Source organism: Panthera tigris, chromosome E1 (genome assembly GCF_018350195.1).
Source record: "Panthera tigris isolate Pti1 chromosome E1, P.tigris_Pti1_mat1.1, whole genome shotgun sequence".
Classification (NCBI taxonomy): domain Eukaryota; kingdom Metazoa; phylum Chordata; class Mammalia; order Carnivora; family Felidae; genus Panthera; species Panthera tigris.
Genome location: NC_056673.1, coordinates 44,233,290 through 44,254,824, shown reverse-complemented (window position 1 = coordinate 44,254,824; position 21,535 = coordinate 44,233,290). Strand labels below are relative to the sequence as shown.

The following is a 21,535-nucleotide window of genomic DNA, read 5'->3' as shown; positions in this document are numbered from 1 at the left end:
GGACCATACACAAAATGTGGTACATACCTGCAAGGGAATACCATTCATCATTAAAAAACAGGGGAATTCTGACATAGGCAACATCGCGGATGAACTTTGAGGCCACTATGCTAAGTGAAACAAGCCAGATGCAAAAAGACAAATACTGGATGACTCCACTTACGCGAGATATCTAACGCGGTCAAATTCATGGAGACAGAAAGTAGGATGGTGATCACCAGGGGCTCAGGGGAGGGGGAAACGGGGAGCTAGTGTTTCATGAACATAGAATTTTCAGCTTTGTAAGATGAAAAGGTTCTGGAGATTGGTTACACCACAGTGTGAATATACTTAACACCATAGACCTATACACTAAAAATGGTTAAGATGGAAATTCTATATTGTATGTATATTGTCTCCCAGCTCCCAGATACTACTCATTTCTCTGAGGAATATGCATGAAACCTCATATCTCATACGCACGCGCACACGTACACACACACACACACACACACACACCTCAATTAATTACTTTAAAAAAAAAAATTCAGAGACTGGTTGGAATCAGAGAATTTGGCCCAGGCTTGCTCAAACTGTTTATTTACAGGGAGTCCTTGGGGCTGCGGCACAACGGTTAAGTCCAGGACCCCAGTTCCAGCTCAGTCACTCAGGGCCTCTTGCTTAACTCACCCCAGAAAGGCTAAGGCCAAGGGCCAGGCACCTGAAAGAAAGTGCTAGATGAACCCCAGCCCCTTATCACAAACCCCACACCCCAATCAGGATGGCCCTAAGCCCAGGGGAGCTCAGGGGGTGGGGAGTGAATAGGAACAGAGTCCAGAGCACCGGCCAGAAGCACTCTCTCTTCTACCCAGGACCTGGATTTCACTGCAGGAGCCTGCACAGGGGACCCCAGGCCTAAGGAAATGGTCTTGCCTTGAGAGCCTCTAAGAGAGGCCATAAGGTATGACTGATGGGGGTGGAGATAGGGTGCAAAGACCAGGGAGAGCGCATGGCCAGGCTGGAAGGGAGCAAGGGCAGGAGCACAGAGAGCATAGGTAGACAGACAAAGCTGCTCTCCCATCATGACCCCCTCCGGTTACCCCCTCCAGTTTCCCGCTACCCCTAATCTGGGGTAGGATTAGGACAGAAAAGCTCTAGGGCATGTGGTGGTGTTTGGGAGCCCCTGGAACACCCCAGAAGGGACCAGGAGGGAGAGGCCGCACTCACCCTAGACGGGTCTGCTTCACCCAGACATTATGTGTTTGACAAAGGCTGGGAAAGAAAACAGAAATCAGTCACACACTTGGCACCTCCCAGCCCCTAGGACCTCTTCCCCTCCCATATACCGCCAGACTTCCAACCTCCCCACCACCCTTTCTCCAGACTGTGACTCTTTCTCTTATTTGGGGTTGAAGGGGAGCAGCTGGAAGAAGAGACGGAACCTCTGCCCTGTGTCTTCGCCGCTGACACTCAGACATGGACAAAATGAGCTACGTTTTCTCTGCTAATCCCTGCAACCTTGAGAAAGGTACCAGCACCACCCCATTGTTCAGATGAGAAAACTGAGGCTCAGGGAAGGTAAGTGACTTGATCCAAGTCACACGGCCAGTCTATCACAGATCTATCTCCAAACCCTGTGCCCTTTCCATTATACTATGCTGTTCACTGCAAGGAGGGAAAAGAACATCCACCGAGAGCTGACCATTGCCCATCTGGTACACACAGCCTCCAGGCCCTGGATCTGTTCCGTCCTATTCTGCAGATCCGCCCAGCCCAAACTGTGCCCACCATGCCCAGGTGTCCGAGGGAGTGAGGCATGACCTGATACCTTCGTAATTGATGCAGCCATTGGCATCCTCTTGCCCAGCCAACAGCTGTTCCACTTCAGCCTCGGTCATCTTCTCTCCTGGGGTCGGAGAAGTAGACTCTGAGTTACAGATGGCCAAGGAGGGACAGGCAAAACCCTAGCACTCCCTTGAGTCTCAAGGCCCAAGGCTCCCCAGGTCTGGGAGGTGGACATCCAAGCTTTGGAAGGGGAGCCAAGGGTCTTAGGTCCCTCCTACTCCCCGAGGCCTCTCCCTTTGCCCTACAGCCAGCACTGGGCAAGCAGACCAGGGCCTCGGTGACTGAAGCAAAGACAAGGACAGGGGCCCTGGGTCCCACGTCTCAGGCCTCATCCCTGTCTGCTCTCCCAACCTGCTCTCTTCTCCTCCCAAGCCAGCTGAGCAAAGCCAGTTGGGGAAGGTTGGAACAACCTTGGGCCTGGGGAGACAGGGCCTGAATCAGGATGTGATTCTAAGGACGCAAGGGCCCTTGGACGCCCCCAACATATGCCACCCGGGCACTTCCCACCCTCCATTCCTCCCACTCGGGCACCACCGGCCTGCATACCCAGGGTGGCAAGGACATGGCGAAGCTCAGCACCCATGACGGTGCCATTGCTCTCCTTGTCGAAAACGCGCAGCCCCTCCACAAAGTCCTCATAGGTGCCCTGCTCCTTGTTGCGGGAGATGTGCTGCAGGATGGGCAGGAATGTCTCAAAGTCCAGCATCTTGGCATTCATCTCTGTAGGCAGGAAGGAAACAATGTGATGGGAGCAGAGGGTCAGCAGGGGGCCTGGTCCCAGCTCTGCCAGGTCAGGACCGGGGTAGAAGGGGAAAGCCGCCATGACTCCCAGCCAGACCTCTCAGTTCCGGGTGGCCAGCTAGGCAGGGGAGCTGAGGGTGGCCGCAGCAGGATCTGAGGGGGCCCAACAGGTCACAGAACCAGGCCTCACATTCACAAGGTAGACTTGTGACATGTGACAGGCATGTCACAGAGGTAAACCAATAGGATTGCAAAAAAAGAGAATTTTGCAAAATTCTCCCTTTGGGTCTCATTACTAGACCGCATTGCCTGGGACAACTCTGAATCAATAATTTTTATAAATTTGCAATCCTTTTGTAACTAACCCACTTTTCCCATGTTGACATGTGTTAAAAGCTTTAATTTTTAAATACCGCAAATGTTGGCAATTCTTTCTTTTATAACAACACAGGAACCTCCAAAAATGGAAATTCCAAGCATCTTTTAACCTCTAAGCAGGCCTGCTGGTCCTCTGACCCTTTCCTGCCCACATCCTTCACCCCACACTGTTGTCTTCACCAGCAAGAGGAGGAGGGGAAGGATCCAGATGGAGCCCAGGAAGCCTCTAGAGATGCATCCCAGCCCCCCGCCCGGCTGGGGGCTCTGCCCAGGTCTGCCTGCCCCGCTTAGTACCTACACCTCTCAGAAGGACATGTGTGTTGGAGCAGCTGTTAACCTTACTACCCATACATGACAAGTGATATTCACAAATGGGACACATTCCCTTATATCACTTTCGAAACTCATCCCCCAAAACCTACTGAATGCAAATGAGCGAAAGAGGCATCATTACAGAGCTCATCTCAAGTCTGCTCCAACTTCTATTAAACAAGTAATTTGCAATTTTTAGTGCTCTGACCCTCATTGGAAACAAGTGGTCACAGGACATTTCAGGGTGGTGACACCTCAACTAAGAGCAACTGGGTGCAGGGGTACGGGCAAGTGGTTCGTGGTCAGATCCCCGCCTCACCTCCCTGCACCCTGGGGCATCAGAGGAAGACACTGAAGCAACAGAATGTCACTCCTGCTCTCCAGGAGCTCCGACCTCACAGGGAAAACAAGAACAGCTCCTAACCTGGGGAGGGGGGCTGGTCTTGAAGGGTTAAAGTGGGAGAGGAGAAAGAGCCCCAGGGGCCAGCGGGACAGACACCAGGACGTGAGCTACAAGGCCCACACTGACCTTCAGGCTTAGGCTTGCCCAGGACACGCAGCACCTCGGCGTTGGTGGGGTTCTGGCCCAGGGCCCGCAGCACGTCCCCACACTGCCCGTAGGTAATCTTCATCTCCCCAGTTGGCGTCCGGTCAAACAACGAGAAAGCCTCTTTGAACTCTGCAGAGAGAAGAGCCGACTGCAGGCCCCTGGGCCAAGGCTGATCAGCCTCCACCCACCCAGGCTGAAGAGCAGGTCAATGTGGTTGATAAAACATTTCAGTATTTCCCTTCGGCCATCGTTCCAACCCCTCCTTGGAAGCCACCCCACACCATCTTCTGACAATCAAAGGGGCATCCTGGAGACTACATGACCTGCTCCAGCACTGGGCCTGGGATCTATCAGTCATGGTCATATAACCTCAATGTCTCCCCTGCTCCATGGCTCCCATCCATCCACCCTTCCCTGCTGTAGGGGAGGTGCCTGCCTGTGGAAAATGTCAGGGAAATGAAAACAGCACTAGCTCAGAAGTCAGGATTCCTGGGTTCTCATCTTGGCTCTGCTGGGTAGCTTAGAATAAGCCCAGCTAAGACTGTTTCCTTGTGCAAACACAGGGAGTAAGGCTCCACTGTGAGTGTCAAAGGAGGTGGCAGCGTGTGGAGGCACTTTGCAAAGTGATAAGACCTGTTCAAAAGCTGGCTACTATCAGTACTGCCTTTTCCAGGCCAGACAAGCTGACCTGGTAGAGACCATCAGACCACCCCAGCTCTACCACTGACCTGCATGTGGCCTTGAGCAAACTACTAGCCTTAATCGGCCCTCTTTTTTTTTTTTTAGCTCTAAGCAGGGATACAATGTTCCCCTGAGTGGGTTGCTGTGCGGATTACCAAGTGCACCAAGCATGCTGTCTAGTGCATTTTAAAGGAATTAACAAATGGTGGCTATTATTGTATTCCCTAGTTCTGGAGCCAGCTCAGAGCTAGGACTCGATTCCTGAAGGTACCAGGTTAGGTATCAAAGAGGCAGGGCCGAATTAAGGCACTCCTGGGCCTTTTGCAAAGAACCTTAATTCCTCATTAATTTGGATTCAACCAGTTCATTACTGGGGATAATCTGGACTGGGAATGGCAAAGAAATGATTTACTAAGCAGATAGATTAACAACGTAAACCAAAGAATGCGTGAACCACTTAGGAAGAAAGCTGCTTTAAACCCTCACCATATACGTTAGAAACACTTATTCCTTAGAGGCTGCTTATGGATTATTTACAAATCATTCTGCACATCAAAGCAAGTTCCCCAAGATGTTTACTTGCAAGTCTTTTTTTTTTTTTTTAATTTTTTTTCAACATTTTTTATTTATTTTTGGGACAGAGAGAGACAGAGCATGAACGGGGGAGGGGCAGAGAGAGAGGGAGACACAGAATCGGAAGCAGGCTCCAGGCTCTGAGCCATCAACCCAGAGCCCGACGCGGGGCTCGAACTCACGGACCGCGAGATCGTGACCTGGCTGAAGTCGGATGCTTAACCGACTGCGCCACCCCGGCGCCCCAACTTGCAAGTCTTTATTGGGCTTTGTAAGAATTTAAAAAGATAGAAAACCATATGTCTTGCAATTACTGAATAATTGAGTTCAAATTCCATTTCCATTGCTTACTAGCTGTGTGACCTTGGGCAAGTAAATATTTAATCTCCATAAACCTCTCCTCTTCCATAAATGGCACCTACCTCATAGGGTTCTTAAATTACATTCAAATTAAATACAATAACGTATGTTAAAAATCTTAACAAAATGGCCAGCGTATAGTAAATGCTCGAACAATGGAGGTAGTATTATCTCACTACCACTCAACTATGCAATCCTGGCCAGGTCACTTAACCTCACTGAACCTTGGTTTCCTCCTTTGCCAAAAGGAAATAACACCCACCTCACAGTTTTGTTAGAAGGATTAAAACAAATTTTTTTTTTAACATTTAAGGCAATGAGCATGGCTTCTGGCACAAATTCAGTGCTCGATGAATGTATGTTAGCCGAATCTGAACTCAGACTTTTTGATCTTCTAGTTCATTCAGAAGAGTGAGGTCAGGTTTAATAAAAGGAGTCTCCTCATCAAAGAAGACCATAATGATACTTATTAGGAGGGTGGGACCTGACAGGGGAAGTAATAAGAACGATGACCTGCGATTTGATCACTTACAACGGACCAAGATCTGCACTAATAATGTTGTATGGATTACCTCATTAATCTTTCAAAAACCTTAGGCTACAAGTATTGTTACCCTCATTTATAGGCCAGTGTGCCCATGACTTCTGACCAAGGATTCATGGCACCAAGAAAATAGTGAGGAGGGAGGAGGAGGAGGGAAGGACCTGCTTTACCTGCTAAACTCCAGCCTGCTGCAGAGTCCTGGTATGCACAGAAACCCCAAACACTGGAGTTTAGGGCTGCTACTAGGTAGAAGACAAAGCCAGCGTGATCACGGGGTGCATGAGAGGTGATGTTCATGGCCCAGAAGAAACCTTTTCTCAATAGTCTGTAGTAGTCAGGTGCTTACTAGTGCAAAGAGCAAAGGTGGTAATTCCTTCCTACAAGAATATGGAAATCTGGAGAGGGACTGGTAAATCAAGAGTTAGAAGCTAACTCCTATGGTAAAAAAAAAAAAAAAAAACAACAACAACAACAACAAAACAGCATAAAAAAATGGGGCCAGGGCACCTCATTGGCTCAGTCGGTTGAGCATCGGATTTTGGCTCATGTCATGATCTCTAGGTTTGTGAGTTCTAGCCCCGCATCAGGCTCTCTGCTGTCAGTGTGGAGCTGGCTTCAGATCCTCTGTCTCCCTCTCTCTGTGCCCTTCCCTGCTCATGCACCTCCCTCTCTCAAAAATGAATAAACATTTTTTTTAATGGGGCCATATCACCTGGAGAATATAAAGCTAAGACATGCTGAAAAGAGTCACAGAATTTCTGAATTGAAAAGAACCAAATATTACTTTGCCAATAAGAAAATTAAGGTTCAAAAAAGTGACTTGCCGAAAGTCTCATGGCCAACAGTGGCAGAATTAGGGCTAATACCAAAGTTTCATTCCAAATAACATTATTTCCAGCATAACACAACCATCTTCAGCTTCATCAAAGATCAAATGAAGAGCTAGCAGGAGTAAAATTAAAACAGAAACAATTCCGATCCAAAATAAGAAACATCTTCAAGGCCAGAGGGATGACAGACTGAAAGGAATTAGGCCACAGCCCTAAAAATCTTCACAGAGGAAAGAGGCAACCAGCCGTCCCCCTTGGCTTTGACCATGATTCCCACTTGGAAAATGAAAAGTTGTGGTCATTAGTTGACTTTCTAGTCCTCATGAGTACCACTATGCTTGTGTCTACACAAAAGTATATACTTAATTAAAATCCACTAAAGCTCAACATAGTATTGCAAGTCTTAGCCTCAGCAATCAGACAACACAAAGAAATAAAAGGCATTCACATTGGCCAGGAGGAGGTCAAACTTTCACTCTTCGTAGATGACATGATACTCTACATGGAAAACCCAAAAGATTCCCCCAAAAAACTGCTAGAACTGATCCATAAGTTCAACAAAGTCACAGGATATAAAATCAATGCACAGAAATTGGTTGCATTCCTATACACCAATAATGAAGCAACAGAAAGAGAAATAGAGGAGTCGATCCCATTTAAAATTGCACCAAAACCCATAAAATACCTAGGAATAAATCTAACCAAAGAGGTGAAAAATCTATACACTGAAAACTATAGAAAGCTTATGAAAGAAATTGAAGAAGACACCAAAAAAATGGAAAAATATTCTATGCTCCTGGATACGAAGAACAAATATTGTTAAAATGTCGATACTACCCAAAGCAATCTACATATTCAATGCAATACGTATCCAAATAACACCAGCATTCTTCACAGAACTAGAACAAATAACCCTAAAATTTGTATGGAACCACAAAAGACCCCGAATAACCAAAGCAATCTTGAAAAAGAAAACCAAAGCAGGAGGCATCATAATTCTGGACTTCAAGTTGTAATACAAAGCTGTAATCATCAAGACAGTATGGTATTGGCACAAGAACAGACACTCAGATCAATGGAACAGAATAGAGAACCCCGAAATGGACCCACAAACGTATGGCCAACTAATCTTTGACAAAGCAGGAAAGAACATCCGATGGAATAAGGACAGTCTCTTCAACAAATGGTGCTGGGAAAACTGGCCAGTGACATGCAGAAGAATGAACCTGGACCACTTTCTTACACCAGACACAAAAATAAACTCAAAATGGATGAAAGACCTAAGTGTAAGACAGGAAACCAACAAAATCCTCAAGGAGAAAGCAGGCAAAAACCTCTTTGATCTTGGCTGCAGCAACTTCTTACTCAACACGTCTCCGGAGGCAAGGGAAACAAAAGCAAAAATGAACTACTGGGACCTCATCAAGATAAAAAGCTTCTGCACAGCGAAGGAAACAATCAGCAAAGCTAAAAGGCAACTGATGAAATAGGAGAAGATATTTGCAAACAACAGATCAGATAGAGGGTTAGTATCCAAAATCTATAAAGAACTTATCAAACTCAACACCCAAAAAACAAATAATTCAGTGAAGAAATGGACAAAAGACATGAATAGACACTTCTCCAAAGAAGACACCCAGACGGCCAACTGACACATGAAAAAATGCTCAACATCACTCACCATCAGGGACATACAAATCAAAACCACAATGAGATACTCCCTCACACCTGTCAGAACGGCTAACATTAACGACTCAGGCAACAACAGATGTTGGCAAGGATGCGGAGAGAAAGGATCTCTTTTGCACTGCTGGTGGGAATGCAAACTGGTGCAGCCACTCTGGAAAACAGTATGGAGTTTCCTCAAAAAATTAAAAATAGAACTACCCTACAACCCAGCAATTTGCACTACTAGGTATTTATCCCAGGGATACAGGTATGCTATTTTGAAGGGACACATGCACCCCCATGTTTATAGCAGCACTATCAACAACAGCCAAAGTATGGAAAGAGCCCAACTGTCCACCGATGGATGAATGGATAAAGAAGACGTGGTGTATATATACAATGGAGTATTACTCGGCAATCAAAAAGAATGAAATCTTGCCATTTGCCACTACGTGGATGGAACTAGAGGGTATTATGCTAAGCAAAATTAGTCAGAGAAAGACACATATCATATGACTTCACTCTTATAAGGACTTTAAGATACAAAACAGATGAACATAAGGAAAGGAAAGCAAAAATAATTTTAAAACGGCGGGAGGGAACATAAGAGACTCTTAAATATGGAGCACAAACAGATAGTTACTGGAGGGGTTGTGGGAAGGGGGATGGGCTAAATGGGTAAGGGGCAGTAAGGAATCTACTCCTGAAATCATCATTGCACTATATGCTAACTAACTTGGATGTAAATTTAAAAAATAAATAAAAAGTAAAAAGTAAATAAAATAAAATACACTGAAGTCAATTTTAAGTATTTCACTGCACCCCAGACTGTTGACTGAAAAGTGAGCATCCACAGGGTGTTGCAAAAGCAGAGTCAGATTCAATCCACTAGTTTCAAAATGCATCCACTAGTTCTCATGCCCTGTGTTTGGGTAAACTGGCATCACTTTTTGGAAAGGCAATTTGGCAATAACTATTACAGTTTAAAATGCATGTATCCTTTGACCCCCTGCTAGGAAGTTCCCCTGGGGAAACCATGCCGATACCCCCCAACTGGAAACAGCCTAAAGGTCTAGCAATGCTAGCCTCATTAAATTAAAAGGTGCATCCATTCTTTTTTAGAGAATGTAATTCTTAGGGCGCCTGGGTGGCTCAGTCAGGTAAGCATCCAACTCTTGATTTCGGCTCAGGTCATGAGCTCATGCTTTGTGAGATCGAGCCCTGAGTAGGACTTTGCACTGACAATGCAGAGGCTGCTTGGGATTCTTTCTCTCCCTCTCTCTCTGCCCCTACCCACCCAAAATAAATAAATAAACTTAAAAAGAAAAGAATGTAATTCTTTTTAAAAATGAAAAATTGTATAAACTATAAAAAGATACCAAAATACAGTATCAAGTAATATATATTATATATTAGTAAATCCAAATATGCGTTAAGTAAAGGGTATAGGACAGTATGTATCACATGACTCAATATGTATACATTTTATACATACTGGTATATCACTATATTTTTCTCAAAGGACACGTAGTCTTATCAACAGTGGATTTGGGAGAGGGATCAGCATCAGAGGAAAGCAAAGGGAAAATATTTTTATTTTTCATTATTTATTTTTAAGTAGTATATGTTTTTTTTTTTAACCATTTGCAGGTATTAGTCTACTTTTTAAAAATACAGTTATGTGCTTAAAATCAAGGGGTTGGATCAGAGGACCTTTCAAGGTCCCTTCCAGCTCCCATGATTTTATGTCCTGGAGGCATCTGGTGGGGAAAACAGAGGGATAAGTTGCAATGGCAGTGAGCCCCAGCTATAAAGCAGGTATCACATGATGAAACATTCCATTCCCAAAACACCAGACTCCTACAGGAGATGGGCAATAATCAGGTCGGAGGGTAGGAGATCTTGACGCTTCTCTTGAAGCTGTACTTAATAAAACTTTATGTCTTCATCAAAGATGGAGAAGGATTGGTGGTGGGGATCACAGGTGGACTAAGCACCCCAAAGTCACCCTTGACCCTTCCCCCTTTAGTGAGTGAGCACCTCAGTGGGCTACAGGGTGAGGGGAGAGGACGCCAGTGACCTAAGGAGGGCTTTCTAATACCAGGAACAGAAACGGGAGTTCTAAATATCTTGAATAGTAGGTTTTGGGGGTGGAGGGGAAAAAAAGACATTTGTGCTGTGCATGTAATATGTTCCAGGCAGTCTGGCAGAACAGGTGGGAATTCAGGTCTGGAATCAGATTGCCTGAGTTTGAATCCTGGCTCCACTACCAACTGCCTGTGTGAGACTGGGCAAACTACCAAACCTCTCTGTGCCTCAGTGTTATCACTGTAAAATGGGGGGAGTAACAGTCTCTATCTCATCAGGTTGTTGTAAGAGTTAAGTGAGTTAATCCATGTAAAACACTTAAGAAATAACACATTTAGGGGCATCTGGGTGGGTCAGTCGGTTGAGCATCTGACTCTTGGTTTCCATTCAGGTCATGATCCCGGGGCTCTGTGCTGGGCATGGAGCCTGCTTACATCTCTCCCTCCCTCCCTCTTTCTCTCTCTCTCTCTCTCTCTCTCTCTCTCCCCCCCCCACCCCCTCAGACCCTCCCCACCCCCACTCCCTCTCTCTCAAAAAAAAAAGAAAGAGAAAGAGAGAGGAAGGAAGGAAGGAAGGAAGGAAGGAAGGAAGGAAGGAAGGAAGGACATATCTGTTGTAGTTGAAAATGGGCACACAGAAAACCTTTGGCAAATACAGGTTATCGATGATGATGACAGTGATTACTATTACCTACAACTACTGCTCTCCTTCCTCCTCCTCCTCCTCCTCCTCCTCCTCTTCCAGGAAAGTGCAACAGAGGGTGTGTGGGTGGAGGTGGGCTTGTCAGTACTCACCTTCGATCTGGTCAGCAGAGAAGTCTATCTGTGGGGAGGGAAACACAGGAATGAAGGCTGAGACTGCCGAAGGCTCCCGAAGCACAAGTGGCCTCCGCCATCGCAGTCGGAGTCACCTCCCGCAGGTCACCAATAAGCAGGGCAGGAGACTGAGCACAGAACCCAGCCTCCTGACTAGGAGCCACGGCTCACAGGCTATCACATAGGGCAGCCACCAGAGCTCCGTCAGGACCATTTGTGAAGCCATGGCTCACAATGAGAGGGAAAGAGAGAAAGAGAAGTATGCTAGATAATGTTAGAACCTATGCTGACACCTATTGTAATTTCTTTGGGTCAAATGTAAATAATTCCTCATCCCAGCCGGCAAGAAACCACACTCGCTTTCATCCCTACTCCACAATCCACCCGCAATCCCTCTCCCACCGCCCACCGCTCCTCACCCTCGGCCTCCCTTTCCCACTGGCGATCCACCTCCTCCAATCACGCCTTCTCTTTCTGCGCCCCATTCCACCCCCACCTCTCCCTCTTAGGCACTGGGACAGCAAGACTAGTTTGGGTGGACCCTTGATGTTTCATAACCTGCGGTCCTGCCTCTAGGTGTCCCCAGGCGGGGGCCCCTTGAGGCCAGGGTTCCCGAGGGGCAGGCATTTCTGCTACTGTTCACAGAAATGCCTGGCACAGGGTAGAGGCTCAAAGACTATTTGTTGAGCAAACGAATAAATTTTGGGTTCGCCCCCACAACTCATGATAATCCGATGCTGAGTACAGAAGAGGCAGGTGGGAAGCTCTGAAAATGAATGGCAATGAACAAGCATGAGTCATCATTGTAATTTGGGATTTTGTGTGTCACTTCATCGTCCTTATCTACCACCACCCTCCCAGTGGCGGTGGTAACCACTCCTGGTATATCTTTAAGGACAGCCATTTCTAGTCCTAACTCTGCCACTTGTGATGTGTCCCCCCCCCACTTCTGCCCCCTACAGGCTGACCTCCATTAATGAGGACTTCCGGGGGTGACTGGAAGGAGCTAGGAGAGCGGAGGAGGGGTTACAGTGGGTTGGGAAGGAAACTGGCTGTGACCAGGAACGGGCTTTGGCGAAGGTGGGGTGGTCAGGAAGGTAAAGGAACCCCTAAAATAGGGTAAAGGATGCTTTGCACGAACTTTCTGAGGAAATGGTGTGGTTGCCTCACATCGTAATGCGTTAAGCCCCAGGAGTAAATGTGTAAGAGAAATTAGTATGAAAACATAAAATCAGAATATATAACCACACATTTTGGGCTTAAGTTTACTTTCGTTCTATCTTTGAGTGAAGAGTCTTCTAAGCAAAGGAACCAGAGAAGTACAATAATAGGGGAAACAGTCCTCATGAAGGATACATAAATTCTTTTTTCACTTTAAAGCAATTTCAACAACCCTCAGGATGGGAAGCTCCAGACATGGGAAAGAGGACTTCAACCAGGGGTGAGAAACTGGGGGAGGTGGGTAGATGGAGAGAAGTGACAGGCCAAAGAGACTGGGAGGGTGGCTCTGATCTGAGATCACTAGGCACCTGCATTGCAGATGTCAGGGACCAGGCTGCCCCACAGGAGTAGTGCATTATCAGAACAAATCAGAAATAAAAGCATCCTGGGGGCCTGGGTGGCTCAGTCGGTTGAGCATCCGACTCTTGATTCGGGCTGGGGTCATGATCCCAGGTTCATGGGATGGAGCCCCTGTCACACTCTAAGCTCAGTGTGGTTCTCTCTCTCTCTCTCTCTCTATCCCTATGCTTCTCCCCTGCTCACACTTGTGGGCTCGTGCGCTCTCTCTCTCTCTCAAAAACTAAAAATAAAGTCATCATCCCTGTTTGTCTCTTTATTTAAAAAAAAAATGTTTTGTAAAGAAATAAAAGGATCCTGATGGGGGTGGGAGATAGTCAGCTTTTCTTGCTAGGCTCTGCCCATAGTGGGAGTAATGAATGACCCAGGGACTTTCAAGGTCTTACACTATTGCCTTCACGTGGACCCTAACCAAGCCCAGGGACGTGCAACTGCCTCCATTTCTTGGCCAACCCAGTTCTGCTTGACTCCTGACCCTTGTAATGATTACCATAGATCAACCTCAGGTCCCTGGCACAACTGCAAGGTCTCGGGGGGCTGTGGGTGCTGGGAGGAACACTGAGAGAGCCAGGGAGGGTCATCCAAATTAGAGCCCAGAGTTTCAGTTTCCCTGCCTCCTCGTCACAGAACCCAGTCCTGAGCTCTTATTTTGATCTAATCCCTTGCCACCCCCAGACCTGCCCTAGTGGCTATCCCCAGGGGCCCACCACTCCCAACCTGTTATTAATAGCTCTTCATACCGGTAGCACTTGACCTCTTACATTCTGGTGCCAAGGCTCAGAACTGCTTCACTCTCCAGAGGCCTCTGACTCCTCCCTCCTCTGCCCATCCCCTCCCAGTCCCATTCCTTCAGCAGCTGGGCCAGACAGCTGGGAGGCCTAAAGTGACTGAGTCAGCAGGCGGAGTCTACACCAGCTCCAGGGAGAGGAACCTTCCAGTGCAAGGGGGAGCAGGGAGGGCAGAGAGGGCAGAGGGCCAGGGGAGCAGAGGGAACCAGGCCCCACTCCCTCACCAGGTTAGAGGGAGGCTCTCAGCCTGGGAGGGGCCAGTTCCCTGCACACTCCAGCCAGGAGCCCAGGTTGAGGCCACCGAGGGAGGGAACCACCTGGGGAGGGGAGGGGAAGGGAGAGGGAAGCAGGCCTCCTCTCCCTTATCTGGAGCCTCTCTGCCCCCACCGCCCACCCACTGCAAGGGTCTTACAGACGAAGCCTCTCCCAGACCCCCTGCTTCCTCACTGCTTAAATCACTTACTCCAAGTTGCACGGGCAGTTATCATTATGTGTCTCTTCTCCAGAAAGATATTGTACTACTACCTCTGAGAAAAGGGCCAGTCTCTTTTTCTTTGCTATGGTGGCTCCCCCAGTGCCTTAAAATTTAAGGCTGAATGGTCGGTTGGCTGTACCTCCCTGCCATTCCCAACTCTGCTGGGTAAATTTGGGGTGACAGAGCAGAAATCCATTGCTGAGGGGAAAGACCTACAACCCCAAATACCCCTCACCAGCTCCAACACCGGCTCCCTTGCCCCACGCACTGTGATGTGGGGCATGGACGCCACAGCCCTCACGCCAGTCCAGTCTCCAGGAAGTAGATCTCTAAGGTCCAGGACAGACAGGATCCTGAATTTCATCCCCACCTCCATCCCAGTGGCGGAGGCTCACTCACCTTTACACTCTTGGGGTCAAAGGCAGGTTCCTTGGGGGGTTCAGGAGCTGGGGCAGGGGCTGGGGCTGGGGCGGCCTTGGCTGCTTCCTTCTTAGGCTCAGGCTTCTTGGGAGGCATGTTGTCTTGCTGGGATCTTCAGTGGAGGTGGGAGCTAGGAAGGAATCAAGAGATGTGGCGCCTGGGAGATGAGACAGGAGGCCGGGCCGCCTCCCTCCCCTTTTATCCTGGGCAGGAGCCCCCACAGAGGGGCTGGGTAAGAGCAAGAGCAAGTGTTCTGACTATAAAAGGAAGAAACACCGGCAGGGTACAGCTGACAACTGTGTATTGTCACCAGGTTTGGGGCGACAAGCCCCCCTCCCCCCACCGCCCCTTCCCTCCACACCTCACACTCCACCTCTGGGACAGGCTGATCCCTTCCTGCCAATCAGTGGAAACCCAGAGGGGCCAGGAAAACAGACCCTCTCGAAAATGCCAGAGTCCAGCCAGAGAGATGAGCTGACTTGAGCAGTTGATAACCCTCACACAAAGCCCAGGGGAGGGTAAGGCTTTTTTTAGCCCCTCCTGAGCAGAGGCAGCCCACTGTGCATTCCTTTTAAGCCAGGCTCCTTTAAGCTGAGAGCCACTCTGGGGCCTCGGCTCTGCCTCCGGGCTGGAACCCTGAAGCAACAGCTGGTCCAGTCAACCCACACTGTCCCCACACCCTCCCTATCCACAGGGTAAAGCCCTCCATCCTCCAGAGCAGGCAACCCAGGAGCTGCACCGATCTCGAGTCCCTGGGTTTATCTGCCCTCACCCCACCAACCTCAGTCATGCCTTCAACAAGTACTGAGCACTGAACTTGTGCTTGGGGGGGGGGGGGGGGGGGGGTCTTAGGTGAGAGGCAGGGAGGTGTGGCTGAAAGTCAACGAGACTGGAGGTCAGAAAACTTGGGTCTTGTTGTCACTACACCTCTAACTCGCTCTGTGCCCCTGGACTCTGTGTGTGTGTGCATGTGCAGATGTGTGTGTGGTGCTTACTGTGTACCAGGTACTGTTAAGTGCTGTCATATAAAATCTCATTACATCTTTGCCACAATACTATAAAATAAATATTATTACTCCTCTTTTGCACCTGGGGAGATTGAAACCAAAAGTGGTCGGGTAACAGGGTCACTCAGCTAATTAGCTATGAGCTGGATTACAACCCAAGTGTGTCCGATTCTAAAGTTTATGCTTAAATCATTGATAGCATAATCCCATTTATGGGGACGGGTGTGCGCGCACACAGATATGTTTGTGTTCATCGGAAAGCTCAGGATGGATACACAGTAAACTGGTAGGAAGAAACACCCCTGGGATCCTGGGGCGGGGAGGGGGTTGAGGAAGGGAACAGGACGGCAATTTGTAGCTTTGTACTTTTTTCACTTCCTGTATTAATGGAAATTTTTATAACGAGCATGTGCTGTTTTTGTAAAAAACATTGAAAGTCTATAAAGTGTCCAGAAAACTCATCCACCGCACAGAATTGCTTTCAGCTGAACTTTAAGACTCTACAGTTCAGAAGATAAGGAGAGACCAAGCTGAGACCAGAAAAGTCTGGTTGACTTGCCTATAAAACAGGATTGCTAGACTCCCACAACACCGGCTCCCTGCCAGCTCCTAAGCCTGCAAATCCAGGCGTCGGGAGCCCGCACCAGCCCATTCTCCAGGCTCCCCAAGCCCAGGCTCCATTTGCCAGATCTTTCCTAGACGAAAGGGCCCTTAGAGTTGCTCTTATCCTACCTGGTTTTGTAGGTGAAGAACCTAACGCCCAGAGAGACTTTTAAGCAGCCTCAAGACGTTCAGCTATTTATAGGCACAGCTGAGCCAGCTAATTCCGGCCCCCGGTGTGTGGCGCTCTTACCCCACCCTACCGCTCCCATAGCCTAGGTGTGCTTTCACCACTGGTAAGCAGAGAAGCCTTCAAAGGAAACTGAGGCAGGAAAAGGGGCCAGACTCACCCAAGGGGGAACGCAAACCCTAGGCCAGGGCTGGTCCCGTCTGGGACAGCAAGCAGCTGCTAGCTCTTTCACCTCACCCACCCCTTTTCTGCCTCACCTTCTCTTCCTTTGCGTTACCTGTTTCCCAGGGCCTCCCCTTGCACCCTTCCCTTTTCCGTGTCTGTCCCTTCCCTGACTTCCTCGTTCCCCACGGCCTTGGGGGCCCAGGTTGTTGATAAGGAGGAAGGAAGAGAGTGGAAGCCCAGCCTCTCCCCTCCTCTACTCCCACTGCAGCCCCTTCCTGGACCAGGTGTGCTGCAGGGTTTGTGAAGACACAGGGCCTGGGGTTTGGTGGAAGGCTGCAAGCCCGAAGCTGGAAGACCCAGACACTAGCCCTGACCTTGCCAGCCACTCCCCCTCTCTGGGCCTCAGCTTGCTTATCTCTAAAATGAGAGATAATCAGAAGCTTTCAAACAGTTTTCAACAGACACCCAAGGCTTCCTTAACTTGCTTCCGGCTGTAAGGACGCAGAGAGGCCAGGTTCGGAGCTCCCCCTGCCATTTCAGCCAGCAGCACTCCTGTGTGTTTTATGTACCAGGGCCCCAGGATCATTTTCTAAGAAAGTATTCTATGGTTTAAGAGTCTAAAAATAACCACTGAATGGGATGATCTCATATGTCCCCTTCCGGTTAAGAAATAGGTTATTCTAACCATTCTAGTAAGAAGTTTGATCCTCAAAAGAAAGAGTTGGAGGGCGCCTGGGTGGCTCAGTCGGCTAAGCATCAGACTCTCGATTTCAGCTCAGGTCATGATCTCACTGGTTGTGGGTTCGAGCCCCACATTGGGCTCTGTGCTGACAGTGCAGAGCCTGCTTGAGATTCTCTCTCTTCCTCTCTCTGCTATCTGTCTCTCTCAAAATAAATAAAATAAACTTTTTTAAAAAGCGAGAGAGTCGAGCATTTCCTTTAATTTCATTTATCTTTTTGTTTTTCTTTTCTTTAAAAAAATTTTTTTTTACATTTATTTATTTTTGAGAGACAGAGTGAGACAGAACATGAGGGGAGAGGGGCAGAGAGAGAAGGAGACACAGAATCCAAAGCAGGCCCCAGGCTCTGAGCAAGCATTCAGCACAGAGCCTGCCGCAGGGCTCAAACCCACAAACCATGAGATCTTGACCTGAGCCGAAGTTGGACACTCAACTGACTGAGCCACCCAGGCGCCCTTTCTTTTTTCTTTTCCTTTTTTTTTTTTTTTTTTTAAATTCTGAGGAGGAGTAAAATATCCAACCTGCTTGGGAACAGAACTATGAGGTTAGAAAACTGGGAAAACCGAATGGGGCTCACTGAACATCCAGACATGGAAAGGGTGTGGTGGGGGGGGGGGAGGGCTTTAGAGGCAGACAAGCATAGGGCTGAATCCCCGTTTTGCATTTCCTAATCTTGGGCCCAGCACCCTAAGGACCTTCAACAATAAACATTTCCTTCTCAAGCTGTTGTGAGATCTGTATGAAATATCGTAAGCAAGGCACCACAAACCATCCCTCGCACACTGGAAACACTCCTGGCTGTGAATTTCATTTTGCTTTCCCAGGCAGATGAAGCTAGACGAGTGTTCAGGTTTCTCAGACTTTCCAGAAGGAATTCCAGAAGAGGGGACCACAGGGGGAGGCACAGGTAAGGCGGCAGAGGCTACTGGGATTATAAAGTGTAGGTTTAGGAAAGAGGAAGAAGTGGAAGGGAATGGGGGAGGGAGGAGGATGGCAGCTGGGTACCCACAGTGTGACATATTTTGTGGCTCAGAAAGCATGTAGCAAGTCCCTGGGGCCAGGAGGCCTGCCTGTCAGCCACACTCAGACGAGGTGCCAGCCTGCCTGAAACCTTAGGCCACAAGCACTCCAGCAGGAGAGGAGACACTCCTCAAACCAGTTTCTGATTCTCTTTGAGCAACACCAGCTAAAAAAGTATCTGGCACTTCAGCAGCAGCGAGAGGAGAGTGTGGTTTTCCAGAAAGAGCCATGCATCAAGAATCAAGACACCAGAGGCTGGCCTTGCTATTACCATAGCTCATGATGCCCACGGTTCACAAGGGCCCATTACTGGAGTCAGAGGGTCCACTTTTATGGTCCCCATTCTGCTTCACGGTCACTGACTTTTACCTTCCTGTCCATCCAGAGTATCCTGCACAGGGTCTATGACAGTGCCCGCCACCACCACCCCCACCCTCCCCGCCCAATACATGTGGACCAATTAGAGCAAAGGAAAGAGAGAAGGAAAGAAGAGGCAGGGTATGAAGAGGCGAGCATGGCAGCGGGTCCTGGCAGCCTAACCGGTGCCTCTGGGAGGCTTCGAATGGTTCCTGAGCCAGAGCTGTGCCAACACACTCAGATGCTCCCACTGGAAGGACTTCAAACTCAGTAGATGGAAAACGCAGGACAGAATTTCACACCAACCCATTTATGCCCCATGTCAAATTCAGAGACAGATGCACAGAGAACTGACATCAGGCCTCCTTTTGGCTGGGCTTACGCACGCTCACTCACCCTTCTCCCTTCCCCTCTAACCACACAGGGCCTGTGTCTTATCCTGAAAGAGATCCATCAGAGTCTCCTGCCTGGGATCAAATGCTGCTGACAGCAGGCCTGGCTCTTAATGCCTTGTCCTAGTCACCCCTCCCTCCTCTCTTCTGGCCAGTGTCTCATAAACTAGACATCATGGGGCAACGCCCTGGCCAACACTAATCTGTCCCCATACAAGGCACTGGGTAAATCGGCAGAGGGTAAGAGAGACCACTCAGGTGCCAGACTGCCTGGGTTAGAGTCCTGACTCAGTTAGTTAAGCCAGCTAATTAACTTCTTTATGTCTCAGTTTCCCATCTATAAAATGGGGTAGCCAATACAACCTCAGAGAGTTAAATGAGTTAATGTGGGTGACATCCTTAGAACAGTGTCCAACACAGAGCAAGTGCTCAAAATCCTTGAGTTTGCCTCCTGATTGAAATAGTGTGGTTGCTGCTCCCTCTTCCAAGGTCAACAGCAGAAGAATTGTACAGAGAAAAACACCAACAAGAAATGAAGAGAACTGTGAGAAGCCGCTTGGATGAAGGGGAGCCCTATTTGAACTGGTGTGTGTGTGTGTGTGTGTGTGTGTGTGTGTGTGTGTGTGTGTGTGTCAGAGAGATGTGGCCAGGCATGGCTGTGGAACAACCAAAAAAAAAAAAAAAAAAGAGCTCTGGGGTCCTGATCTGTCTTTCCCTCCACTATTGCCTTCGAACATGCAATGATGCCCCATCACCTGTGTGACTCAACTCTATGATCCAGGTGCTGGTTAGGGTACATCAGGGCACTGAAGATGTACTGTGCTTGTAAAGAACTGATAAAAAAACAGCGAGGGGGCAACTGAACTTTGGACAGTTGTTTTCTCCCTCATCCCCTAAAATCTCAGGACAGATGAATTACAATTTAAAAAGTGTCTCTCTTGGGGCACCTGAGTGGCTCAGTCAGTTAAATGTCTGACTTTGGCTCAGGTCATGACCTCATGGCTCATAGGTTCTAGCCCTGTGTCGGGCTCTGTGCTGACAGCTCGGAGCCTGGAGCCTGCTTCCAGTTCTATGTCTCCCTTTCTCTCTGCTCCTTCCCCACTCATTCTCTCTCTCAAAAATAAACATTTTTAAAAAAGGCAAAGGAACAGAAAAGCTAGGAAATACAGGGGATAGAGGTAGAAGGGCTTTGTGGTTTAGAAGGGCAATCAAGCTGAGTGGACATCTGACAGAAATCTCACCCGAGTTCAGGAGAGACATGAATAAAGAGGTTCCCTGAAGCATGACTTACGGTGGCAGGAGGTGGAAGCAACGTGGGTCCCCATCACTGAGACCATGCCACATGTCAGTTAGAAGCAATAGATTAGATGTATACCCAGAAGAAGCACAGTGATGAGTAAGAAGCTGAAAAAGATGTAAACCACAATAACATTTCTATAAATTTAAAATACCTGCATATAATCTCACTGACGCCACACTGCATATGAATGTGCCACAACTCAAGCTCCAAGGAAAGAAAACACTTATGTGCAACTCAGCCAGCTAGATAGGTATAAGAATTTCTGCTACAATTGAAGCCGCTCACAATGCAAATTAATACACATTTCTCTAACATAAATATGCAGATTTTAATCAACAGCATTATGTAAACGGGCTGCAAAAATGGCAAGAAAACTTTAAATGTTTCGTTGATATTAATAAATTTAGAGTTCCTTTTCAATTTATGCAATATCTCCTTGAATTTCATGTTGGTAATACTGAGTTGACACGGAGTTAGTGAATTTACTTAACTTGTACATACTTTTGATACCGATTTGCTTTTGCTTCAAAGTCAAATCAATTCTTTTAAAATAGATGAAGCAATTTTGTCCATTTAGAGGCAAATATTAGAGGAAAGTAATTTTTTTTGTACCTGATTCAGGTATTGGAAAATTTTAAAGTACACTTGAAACAACTTAGTATGTGAATCTACTTTTTCAACTGTGAAATTACAAAATCTAAATACAGATCGAGTATTTCTGACGAAAATTTAACATCTACACTGAGATGTGCTATCAGAAAAAACACACACTGGGTTTTGAAGACTTAGTAGCAAAAAAATAATAATAGTTTAATACAGTTTATCAATAATTTTTATATCATTCACATGTTGAAATAACATTTGGCTCTCCTGGGTGGAATAAGATATATTATTAAATTTTATTAAGTACATGGATACTAGAAGCATTACGTGTTATTCAAGGACACAGACAAACAAAAAAATACACGTTAAAAATCTCTGAGGGTTGGGCGCCTGGGTGGCTCAGTCAGTTAAGCGTCCAACTCTTGATCTCGGCTCAGGTCATGATCTCACGTTCGTGAGATTCAGCCCCGTGTTGGGCTCCCCGCTGAGTATGGAGCCTGCTTTGGATTCTCTCTCTCCATCTCTCTGTGTCTCTC

The 21,535-nt window shown here is 47.6% G+C and overlaps 1 protein-coding gene across 5 annotated transcripts in view; it reads right to left on the bottom strand.

Annotated features, from left to right (window-relative positions):
- Window positions 1-562: 562 nt before the first annotated feature.
- Window positions 563-21,535, bottom strand: part of MYL4 (myosin light chain 4) — a 29,355-nt gene continuing 8,382 nt past the window's right edge. For 4 of the 5 annotated variants that reach the window (XM_007088234.3, XM_007088232.3, XM_042967881.1 and 1 more), the window contains 7 exons: window positions 14,605-14,755; window positions 11,344-11,371; window positions 3,785-3,934; window positions 2,371-2,544; window positions 1,808-1,885; window positions 1,207-1,251; window positions 563-700 (listed from right to left, as the gene is read on the bottom strand). In XM_007088234.3, coding sequence (XP_007088296.1) covers window positions 1,223-1,251; window positions 1,808-1,885; window positions 2,371-2,544; window positions 3,785-3,934; window positions 11,344-11,371; window positions 14,605-14,721 — 576 coding nt within the window. In that variant the 5' untranslated portion in view covers window positions 14,722-14,755 and the 3' untranslated portion in view covers window positions 563-700; window positions 1,207-1,222. Of the gene's footprint in view, window positions 701-1,206; window positions 1,252-1,807; window positions 1,886-2,370; window positions 2,545-3,784; window positions 3,935-11,343; window positions 11,372-14,604; window positions 14,756-20,387; window positions 20,469-21,535 lie in introns of those variants that run through there. The other variant, XM_042967880.1, reaches the window with a different exon arrangement.